General features: G+C 31.8%; 1 protein-coding gene across 4 annotated transcripts in view; it reads right to left on the reverse strand.

Annotated features, from left to right (window-relative positions):
* Positions 1 to 10,633: 10,633 nt before the first annotated feature.
* Positions 10,634 to 12,557, reverse strand: part of obe (activating signal cointegrator 1 complex subunit obelus) — a 119,567-nt gene continuing 117,643 nt past the window's right edge. For all 4 annotated transcript variants that reach the window (XM_087167016.1, XM_087167017.1, XM_087167019.1 and 1 more), the window contains one exon: positions 10,634 to 10,852. In XM_087167016.1, the coding sequence (XP_087023142.1) occupies positions 10,676 to 10,852 (177 nt within the window). In that variant the 3' untranslated portion in view covers positions 10,634 to 10,675. The remainder of the gene's footprint in view (positions 10,853 to 12,557) is intronic.

Raw genomic sequence — 12,557 nt, forward strand, 5'->3', positions numbered from 1 at the left:
TTTTTAAATCAATAATGAATTCATTATAATAAATTAATTTATTATAATAATTAATAATAATGAAAGAGAATTTGTGACGAAAATTTTCTTCCCCGGTATGGCGTCCTCTTAAATCAGATTCTTAATTCCTAGTATGTGAAAATCCTATCATTAGACCAAAAGTTATTCAGGGGGTTCTTTTTCGCACCAGGGCCTTGCTTAGGGGATGATCTTTCAAATTTAGGACTGATTTATATTACAAGTCTTTCTTTACGTTTGCTGAATCTTTGATATATTTTAACTGTTCCTTAGATGTTAAAATATATGAATTATAATTAATATTTCAAAATGAATCTTATTTCATTTCAGTTAATGTTCCTTTATGTAAATGTTGAAATAAAATTTTTTTTCTCTTACAACTTTTATGTCATGAAAACATATTACAAATATTTCCTATTTATGAATATGTGTGGGCAATTCCCAAGAACTGTTACAGAAAACATCGAGAAAAGTAAAAACAGGGTTTGGCATGACTAAAAAATATGTAATTAAAAAAACTCGCATGATTTTTTTTTAAAAAAATCATAAATTTAAGCAGTATTGCATTATCTCTATTTAATTTTAAACACGTTTGTTTTGACCCGAATTTACTTCACGAGAATCAGTGATCCGAAACACGGGATTCGAATTAATTTATTTGAATCATTGATTCGTATCCGTGATCTGAATCGTATGATTCACATCACTGATATGAAATCAGCTGTTTCAAATAGTGATCCGAATGACTTCATTTGATTTATGATCCGACTCACATGATTTGTATCACTGATCTGAAATCACCTCATTAGAATCATTATTCGAACAGGGTGAGTAGCAAAATACAGGCATGAAAGTGGACAAAAATAAAAAAAGCTTAACTTTTACAATGCAGGTCACTGGGAGGATTTATAAAAGCAACTTTCAACTATGCTGGGAGAAGCATTTAGACAGTTAACTTTAAATTTTTCTTAAATATAATTTTAAAATTGTGACCACTACTATATTAAAAAAAATTAAACAATTATTTCAAAATCACGTGAATATGAATCGCGATTTTAGATTTTATTAATCGCGTGAATATGAATCGCGATATTGGATTTTAAAATCGCGTGAATACGAATCGCGATTTTGAATTTTAATATCGCGTGAATATGAATTTAAAATCGCATGAATATGAATCGCGATTTTGGATTTTAAAATCGCGTGAATATGAATCGTGCGGTTGGATTCAAAAATCGCATGAATATGAATCGTGCGGTTGGATTTTAAAATCGCGTGAATATGAATCGCGATTTTGGATTTTAAAATCACGTGAATATGAATCGCGCTGTTGGATTTTAAAAACACGAAAATACAAATCGCGTAATTAAGAATCGCAATGAGTAATTTTTAAATAGCGTACAAATAAGAAAAGCGATATCTGATATTAATCGCGATGCTGGATTTTAAACTCGCGAGAATACAAATCGCGATATTGGGTTTTAAAAAAGCTGAAATACAAATCGCGATATTGGATTTTTAAATTGAGTGAATAGGAATCGCTAGTACGGCATTTAAATCGCAACACGTAACTTTTAAATCAGTTAAATACGAAAATCAATGATTGATATTAAAATCGTCTGATTAAAAATCGCGATTTTAGCAGATTCCGAATATTTAAAATTCCGAAAATCAGCCAAACAAAAGAAATCAAATATCGGCGGTCGGAAACGAAACGCTTAGACTCCTTTCCACTCTATAGCGGAAGTCGCGGTAATCCGACTATCGTTCGGGAGGCTTGGGTTCTCTAATTGAACTCCCCAAAAATTTTAGTTTTTGGAACATGGTCGGAAATTTTAAAAATTGGGAGAAAAAAGCGGATTTCCGCTTTTTCGTGGAAGTCTTTCATCTCTCAACAAAAAATAAGCACTTTTTAAGTACTCAAAAAATATTTTTAAGCACTATATACATAAACAAAATAATTTTATGACTTTACATGATCATGATAAAATAATTATTCATGACAAAGAACTCCTTTCTTGATTATATTAGCCATTATAAAATGATCAAGATATTTTTCGGTTCCATGTCAGAGGGTGGAAAATGAAGCTTGAAATAGACAATATCTTGCAAAATGCAGCAGAGTTGCACATGAGAGTGCAATAATCTCACCGAACCCAGCTCACAATACGAGGCGAAAATCGACACGGTAAAGAGAAAAATCTCATTTTCGGAAAGGGAAAATTAAGCACTTTTTAAAAATACCAAATGAAAAGAGTACCTTTAAGGGCTTTTAAAAAACGGAAATAAGCACCTTTAAGCACTTTTTAAAAACGCTACGCACCATGTCTAATAGTGATCCAATTTATTCTTGACAATGATCCAAATCACATGATTTAAACAAGTGATTTAAATTGCTTGACTTAAATCAGTTATCTGCTGTATCACTTTATTCGAATAGTAATCAAGGATAAGTGATCCATAGCAAGTCATAAAAATCAATGATACAAATCTCTTGATTCGAATAGTGATCCAAATACCATGATTTGAATCATTTATGCGACTTCCTTCCTTCTAATAGTGATCCTAATAACAATTCGAATCAGTAATCTAAATCACTTGATCCGAAACATTTCATTCGAATCAATTATCTGAATCGTATGATCTAAACCAGTAACTTGAATCACTTGATTCAAATCATATATCCAAAAAACTTTAATCGCATCACTGAACTGAATCGTTTGATTCGAATGACTATTTTCTAAATCCCTTGACTTGAATCCCTAATCGAAATTATATGATTCGAATAAGTGATGTGAGTAACTTGATTCGAATTCGGCGCTTTCACTGGGTTATTTTAGTGCAAACTCAGTGTTTCACTGTAATTTGCTTATCAATTCATTTAAGGGGAAAAAAAATAAATAAATTGCACAACTACAAAGTAATTATAAATAAGTGCACAAAGTAAGTATAAATAAATTGCACAACGAGCAGGATCCTTTTTTTTTTGCGTTTTATTCCTATAAAAATTATAAGGATAATTTTGATTCATTCTGTGGCGTAAATACCACTATAAATATTGAATACCAATTCCCTAGTATACTATAAGACATGTTAACTTGATTCTATCTTGAGTTACCTTTTGATAGATGAAGGTTGACATAGTCGATAAATATAATCCCCTCAATTCCTTCAGCAGAAAGGCAAACGAGAGAAATAATCATGCTTTTTTTTAGAAGACTATAAAATGGAGGCATATTAAATACAGTGGCGTAGCGAGGGGTGGGCAAGGGGGGGCATCATGCCCCGGGCGCTACTCACAAAGGGGCGCCAAATGTTCCGCAAAACAAAAAAATTCTGGATAATTTTTATTTTTATTATAATTAATTTCTGGAAAATATATTCTAAATTTTGTGTCAGTTTAAGATAATAAATGTTAATTCGTAAATAAAAAGGGAAAAAAGGAACACTAATAGTCTAAATCAAACGTAATTATATATTTAGTGGCCCCCATCTCCCCAAGCTCTTGGGCGCATTCATATCTCCCCCCCCCCCCAAAAAAAAAAAAATTTGCTAACTTCCCCCTTCCATGTTAGCTTGTTCGAAATAGTGCTACGTTGCTTCTTTTATTTATGTACTTAAAAAAAATTCTCTCGTCTAAATTCCCCCCACTCAAACTATTCGTTTTATTTAGTGTAAAAATCCCCCCCCCAAGCTTTAAGTGGGCGCATCGTGCGCCCACCTTCCTCCCTGATGGGGACCCCTGAATATATTCATAATAGAAATGGCACGTCTTTTCTGCTGGAAGGGCTAACTCGACCTGTGTCTGTCAGCACTTCCTTATGGCATCTGCGCTGAGTGGTTACATAAATTATCTCCTTTCTTGAATTGTCTGATAAAATAATATGTTATAATAAATATTTACAGTGTTCGAAGTACAAACATTCGTTCTTTCAGAACACTATTCATTTTTATTTCTATAAACCAGTAATTTCCAACTGGCGGCCCGCGGGCCGTATCTGGCTTATCGAAGCTTTTTTTTTGTGGTCCGCGAACTAAAATATATTAGTTGTCATTTTTTTGCGGACAATTTTCGTAAACAATCTGTATATGTTTAAAATACTTTTCTCATAATAAAAATCTAATTTCCTCGTTTCTGTGAAATTTAACATACCAATGGTGCAAAAAAATTTATTTCTCAGGTTTTGCATCCAAGAAAATATTTATTCAAATACAAAAATAATCGTGCATGTTGCTCTTTTTCATTATTTTTTTTTTTTTTGTATTCTGTGAATATAATTTAGCATGTGTGTATCAGACATTTTCACGAAGAAATTCTCTGATTTAACTTTTTGAAACCACTCATTTTGGAAGGAAATTTTTACACATACATTTGTGAATTTTAAATGTAAATATCTATTCTCTGATAGTTGCAGTAGACAAACCTCAATTTTCTCATTGAACATTTTGTGTGCTATGTAAGTTTTAATACCAACCTTTTCAAAGTTTTATATCTTAACAATTAGATATCTGTTGCGCATTAATTGTTTAATACATAGGTGCTCATTATTGTAGCCTGATTTTTAATACGCAATTAAAAATTTTTAAAAATCTACTTCTTATTTTAATTTGTAATTCAATACTTTTTTTTTTGAACAACTTGGTAAAAATCTGACAGTAATATGTAATGTTTCTTCAAACATAAAAGAGTCCTACATAAAATTTTGATAAAGTTGCGGCCCGCCATTTGATTTGTGTTTTTAATTGTAGCCCCCGGCCTCATGTTAGTTGGAAACCTCTGCTATAAACGCAATGTAGCTTACGCTTGTTATTTTAAAACGATAACAATAACACTCTAATGTACTTATATGTAACGTCACGGAAAGAAGTATCCGGAAAATAACAACTAAAGGATCGTATATTTTTTAATGTAGATACTTCTCACACAACAAATATAGCGTTTTGTCGTTTCTAGGAAAGGACACTGTAAGATTTCAATTTTCGTTAACTCTCCATTTTAGTAAACATTTCTTAAGGAAATACAAAGAGAAATAATTTGTAACATTTAGAGATCCTGTGAGAGTTAGGCGCGCCTTTATTGGCGAGTGGTGGCCATTTGGCGATGAGATGTTGAGTTGGATTGTATTTGTGTGTGTTGTGGAAATGAGAAGATTTTGTAAATAATAGATTTCTGATCCTGGAATACCTATTTGCTACGCACTACAGACAAGTATACTTATTAGAGGCTCCACCGAGATCGGGAGAAAGAAGGTATGTGTTCTCATTTGTTTCACATCCCAGGCCATAATATTTTCAAATAAATTTTTCAACCTAGAAATTTTTTTTTAACATGCCAGTAATTGCACAAAAGAGAATGTATTGTGAATACATGTGCATATATGCACATGTATTCATTATGAAATGCATATATGCACATGTATTATGCATATGAATGTTTATATTACATGAATATTGATTAAGTTTAAGTTATTCCTAATTATAAAGAATATATAATATCTTGATATTCTTAGCTGGAGAATTTTTGTTTTTATATGGTATTTGTTCTAATATTGTATTTTAATGAAGATAGTGATTTTCATTGATATAAAGGGTTGTGGATTTGAATTGTTTATATGTGGGAAGAAAGTGATGAAGAACGTCAGTTCTAAACATATTCGTTTGACATTGCCTTAGATGAAATGTTTTAAACGGAAGTTTTTTTTAACGAAATTTGGTTTTCATCTAGTGTAGATTTATTTTATCGATTTTATTAATTCATATTAGGCTCACATCAGTGCAGCAGATATATAAATAGTTATGTAAATGTATATGTTGTTTCAGTTTGAGTGGTTTTAAGTATTGGTAAGTGAAACTCATTTTGGAATTAAGAAAACGAAATATAAACTCTTTGAGGCGTCAGTCTTTTTGGCGTCAGCAGAAATATATGAGAATTCATTTTTGCTTTTCTTTTTTTCTGTTGCATTTGCGAGGGGGAAAGAAGATTGTTTATGTTATGAGTAGTCGATTGGCGACGTGAATTATTTAAGTAGTAGAATTTAATTTAATTCATTTTTATGGTTTTTAAATGAGAAGAGTATAAATTTCTTTTTATAGAATTGAAAACTAAGTTGTGATATTTTGTTTCTTTCTCTCTTATGTTCAAGTAGAGAGATAAATGATCTATTTCCTCTTATTTCTGTAAACCAATTATAGTGGTAGCTATTAGAATTTTTAAGGCTTACTTTTTGAATTATTTACTTGATTTATTGTTATAATAAGATCTATATATAAATTTGAAAAATGTCTTTTTGAAGTAAAGCTAAAAAGTGTGAGTGTGATCTGTTTGTGATCGTGGTAGAATTGGGAGTAGAGGTTTCGGAGGACCTTAAAATAATTGTTTTAAAACAAGGAAAGTTTGTAGTACAAACTATGAGGAAGAATTTGTTACAAATTTATGCGAAAGTGCAATAAATGCTAGGATCGAAAAAGAAAGGTTAGAAAAGGAAGAGAAAGATCGGGAATTTGAGCTACTGAAACAGGAGAAGGACAGGGAATTCGAACTAATAAAACAGGAGAAAGACAAGGAATTTGAAAAAAAAAGAAAAAAAAAGCGGCTGGAACTCGAGTGCCTTAAAGCAAAGCAGGACCCAATGTTTTTACATCAGTTGTGGGTTCTACTTTCAGTCAAAATTTTCAAAAGCTTATGCCAAAATTTAACATAAAAACAGATGATATATTAACATAACAAATTTAACATAAAAACAGATGCTCGAGAGTCCGAGAAATTAACTCGTGAGTATCCAAATGTAAAATCTTTATTACTAACCAGATTTAAAATAAGTGCCGAAAAATTTAGAGAGTTGTTAGTAAAATCACAAAAAAATCCCGATTCTTCGTGGTATGATTTTTATCATGAATTAAGCGCTTATCTGGATGGGTGGCTTGTAGGCCTTAAAATTGAAATTTTTTAACAGCTCAAAGACTTAATGTTAGTAGATCTAAAAGCAGGATTTCGATTGAATTTAAAGAGCACTTTCTTGAAGAGTGTGCCTCTATAAAGTCAGTTTGGTGTGAGGATTGTAAGGAGTTCTGTTTACCATCCACAGAGCAATCCAATCGAGAGCTTCCATCGTTCTATAAAACGGATTTTGAAAGTTTTATGTATTGAAGCTGCTCCTCATTGGAAAATTTAGACACCTCTAGCTCTTTTTGCATTAAGAACTGTAACGCATTAACAGTAATATCTTAATTAATTTAATAAAAATTATTTTTTATTTAGACCATGTCAACGCCAGGTAAAAAACTAAGCGGTTCCCAGAATCGGAAAAGAAAACTACTGCAAGAAAAAGAAGCTCTGAAATCTAGAGTAATAATGGAGTCATACTTAGGAAAAAAGTCGCAAAAAGAAAATCCAGAAGACAAAAAGGATGCAGATGTAAAATCAGATTCAGAGTCAGAACCAGATTCAAGTTGTACACCTACTGCTGCTAAACTTTTATGTACTAATAACACAACTCAACAAATAGAAGACTCTGAAGAAAGTGGCCCAAGTACATCAGAAATGATAGATCCATGTTCACATTTAATAAAAAGCACAGAAAATACACTTGCTGTAATTCCAGACGTTCTTGAGTTCAACGATGTTGCCTATTTAAAATTTAGCAACAATCTTCCAATAATATCGAACCAACTTCGAAAAGAAATGATTATTCGTGGATCTTGCACATTTCAAAACGAAGCCAGTTTAAATGCAGCAACAGCATCAACCAATCGTCTAATGCCAAAATCTTGGTTTTCTCGACGTGTAGGTAATGAAGAGGAAGGAATTGAAGTTAACCGATCTTGGTTATTATATTCACCAAAAAATAATGCAGCGTACTGCTTTTGTTGCTTACTGTTTATTACATCAGATTCCGCTACGCAATCATCTTTCGTAACATCTGCTGGTTTTAATAAATGGAAGAAAAAAGATAAATTGATTAGTCATGAAAGAAGTCCAAATCACCGAAAATCACTTACGGCTTGGAAAGAAACAGAACGAAGATTGATAAGTAGAGCCGGAATTGATGCATCATTAGAAGCGAACATTCAGTCCGAAAAAGAGCGGTGGCGAAATATATTGCAAAGAATATTAGCTTGCATGAGGTATTTAATTATACAAAATCTTCCTCTACGTGGCCATGTTGAAAAACTAGCACTTCAAGATGGTACAAATGTAGGAAACCTATTATCTTTACTTAGACTTGTAGCTCAGTTTGATCCGCTCCTAGCAAATCATCTTAAACATTCCACAGAAACTCCAAAAACTGTCTCATATATGTCACCACAGATTCAAAATGAATTCATTCATCTTCTGGCATCTACAGTTCGAAATCAACTAATAAACGATATCAAAAGAAATAAATATTATGGACTTTTGTTTGATTCAACTCCTGATATCTCTCATCGAGAACAAATGTCCCAAGTCGTTAGGTATGTAGATGTTGATTTTATCAATAAAAAAGTTTCCATCAAAGAATCTTTTTTGGGTTTTATTGAAATACATGATAAAGATGCAGCCTCGATCGAAAATTCAATTTTAGAGAAATTAAATTCCGATGAAATTTCATTAACGAATTGCAGATCACAATGTTACGATAATGCTGCCGTGATGGCAGGTCGCATATCTGGCGTTCAACAAAGAATATTGGAAAGAAATCCTAAAGCATTATTTGTAAATTGTGATAACCATTCATTGAATTTAGTAGGAGTTACTGCAGCTAAACAAGATCCAATCGTTGTGACATGTTTTGGAATAATTGAAAACATATATCTCTTTTTCTCACGTTCAACGTTACGATGGGAATTATTAAAAAATGCTTCAACAAAAACTGTCAAACGTGAATCTGAAACACGATGGAGCGCCAGAATACAAGCGGTTAGCGTTATCGTCGATGGGCTAGAGAATATAGTAGAGCTATTAGAAAAATTAGCAGAGGACACAACCACTACAAGTGACACGAGAAGTGAAGCTACAATTCTGTTGCAAAATATACTAAGTTTTAGTTTCATAACTTTAGTTCATTTCTGGTATGAAATCTTAAGGAGGATTGATCGTGTACAGCTCAGATTACAAGATCCTAGAATGAATTTCAGAGAAGCATTCCATGATCTTGAATCATTAGCGACTGAACTAGCCGAAATTCGAGACAAGCTCTGTGAAGAGGCAATAGAAAAAGCGAAGTCTCTTTGTGAAAAATGGGATATTGATACAACAATACGTGTAAGAAGACGCCGCAAAATGCCCGGAGAATTGGCTAGAGATGTTGGTCTTCCCGCAGAAAGTGAAATTTCTCGCGTTATGAAAAGCGTTCTTGATCGTCTCCAACAGGAAATATGTACGCGATTTACACGATTAAGGGACCTTAATTTCAAATTTGGATTTCTACTAGACGTTGAAAATTTATTAAACAGGGATAATGTTGATAACGACCTTGAAGAAAATTGTAAAAATTTGGGTGAATTTTTTAATACAGATTTCAATGGGATAGAACTCTTTATCGAAATATGTGACTGCAAAATGTTACTCCGCAGTAGAAAAGAAATTGAACCTAAAACTCCATTAGAATTTCTTACTTTTGTAATCTCGTATGGAGAAGATGTTTTTCCAAACCTGAGAGTGGCACTTCAAATACTCCTGACTATCTCAGTATCAATTGCTAGCTGCGAACGTTCATTCAGCAAATTAAAATTAATTTTAACATATCTACGATCAACGATGGGACAAGATCGCCTAAGTGACCTAGCATTTTTAAGTGTGGAAAGAGAAAAATTTGAAATGATCAACTTTGATGATATTATTGATAAATTTGCTTCATCAAAAGCAAGGAAAATTTATACATAGTAATTAGTTTTATTAATATTTTGTAATCACATTATTAAATATATGTATCTCCTTAGAGATAATAAATATTTTCTTTTTTATTGATTTAAAACTGCGAGGTTTTTAAATATTTTTTTATAAATATGTAAAATAAATAATAGGTATCTTTTGAACTAATTCTAGATGATCTTTCAAAATCTAGTCTTGTTTTCTCAACTATATTTTTTGTCTCAAATTTAAAGCCTAGATTGAGCCTATGACTTTATTTTGCTTTATTTATTTATTTATTAATTTGCGAGTATATTTTACATATAATATATGGTTTTCGAATATGGGGGAGGGGGCGCTGAAAAGGTATTGTGCCCCGGGCGCGAGTTAAGCTCACTACGCCACTGATTAAATATTACCGAAAAAAAAGAGAAAAAAATTTTTTAATGTCAATTCTATTATAGATAAAATCATTTTTGCCAAATTCATTATCGAACAACACACAGATTTGAATCCGTAAGTGATTCGAATCAAATACTGATTCTATTGATTCAAATCACTTAGATGGTTCTTTTGTATATTGATTCAAATCACTTAGATGGTTCTTTTGTAAGACTCCACTGTACACTGATCGTCGTAAGCCCGAAAATGCGTCAGTTTTTCAAATGCGGTTATAAAATAAAATAATATACTCGTGGAACATTTTATTTTAAAATTAACTCACTTCAATATTTTTTTTAATGTCCAGAAATACAACATGCTGATTAAAATAAATAAACAAAAGCGTACCACAAAATATAAATATTTATTTAGTTTCTGGTAACATTCTTAAGAATCGTCGTCCTCATCTGAGCTGGAGAGTTCAGTGTTTATTTGAGCTTTGATGCTCGATTCAATGACATTAAGGCGCATATCATATTCCTGATCCAGTCCCAGGTAGCTGTCACTTATTATATACAACTTATAAGACACCACTCCAACAGAATCAGGAGTGTAGAACATCAACTAGAAAAAAAAGAAATGCTTAGAGACAGACAGATTAGGTCTACGCTTGAGAAAATTATATGAAAAAATTTTGAAGTTATTATTGTTTTTAGAATTGTTATCGGATTTATGTCACAAAAATGTTTCAAATTATCAGTTAATTAGAGACAAAACTTATTCTTTTGGGTCATCAAAGCTTTTAAATAGGGAGAATACGCGTAAATGTGACTTTTTAAAACGAGTGAATTTGAACCACGATCTTTGAACTTAAAATCGTATGAAATTGAATCGTGAATTTTGATTTTTAGGATAGCGAGTAAATGGATAGCGATATTTGATTTTTAAATACTTTGTATCAAAGTAGAATTTCTGGTCTTTAAATACCATAATAACAAACTGCGTTTTTTTAATACTTTTTATATACCCGGAAAACTAATCGCGATGTTTGTTTCATAAATCGTTTGAAAACAAGAATTACGATATAGCATTTTAAAATTGTGAAAATACGAATTGCGATGCGTGTTGTTTAAACCACGGGCATATTAGTCACGATAGGCGTTTTTTTAAAGATAAAATTCGGACGTTGTGATCCTCGAACATTACGTAGATTATACACTCTAAAGTGTGTTGTGCTGTTCGAATCGTATATCGAGAAAAATACAAGCGAATCTGAAGAATTAAAATTTGCTATAAACTATAAAAATTACACGAAGAAAGGTGAATATAAATAATAAAAAAAAACTCCCTCTATGGATAAAATAACGTATAATTAAGAATTATAAAGCTACCATAATGAATTTAAAGATCGATAAGACATAGTATAGTCATTGTACAAAAATGACGATAATTAACGAGATATTCCGAAAACGTAATGAAAAATCTGCCAATATTAAAATAGAGAAAGCCTCAGCCCGGGTTAAAATAAACAAGAAATTCGATCTTTTAGTAGTCCAAACCTTGTATCCAATTTCCTTTGAGAAATACAATCCACACCCATGAAATTGAATCTTGAATTGTTATCGAATTTAATTGTTATCTTTGTTTTTCTTTTCTGTTCTTTGTTCTTCTTTTTTGTTGGTTGTTCCTCTTTTTCGTTCGTTGTTCTTCTTTTTTGTAGGGCAAGAAGAAATGAAGAACGAAATTCTAATCAACACCAATCATCGTAATTTGATGGAAGATGTATTACCATTACGTTGTTTATTCAGCAAATTATATTTATGATTCTTGAACCAACAACAATCATCAAAATTTGATGGGAGATATTGTTTTACCATTATGATGACTAACCAGTAAGTTACTTTTTTGTGTTTTCACTACAGCGCGAGAATCTCGCATATTTTTTTCTTTTCTCATATTAAAAAATGATTACCGCGAGAAATTCGCGCATTCTATAAATAAATGTCAAAATTCGCGAATTTCTCACACTTTGGAAAAAGCTTCGAATTACGCCATTTAGAATAAAATCCGTTTCACTTTTCTTCCTGGATCTTTCATTATTTTCAACATCTGCCCCGTTTTCTAGCTTCTCTATTTACCAGTATTGTTCAGAATCTTTTCGAACAGAACACAACCACGGAACCCCTTTCAGAACGCATTTCTCTGTAACCACGTGTTTATCGTAGGCAAGGTTTCTTCATGTAAGACATTCACATTCTTTATGTGCTGATGTAAGATGGACAAATACCTTGTAAAGGCAAAATCTTCTATGATGATGCACCAAAAATAT

This window comes from Parasteatoda tepidariorum, chromosome 7 (genome assembly GCF_982258835.1).
Source record: "Parasteatoda tepidariorum strain Cologne lab strain chromosome 7, Ptep-v5.0, whole genome shotgun sequence".
In the NCBI taxonomy this organism is placed as follows: Eukaryota; Metazoa; Arthropoda; class Arachnida; order Araneae; family Theridiidae; genus Parasteatoda; species Parasteatoda tepidariorum.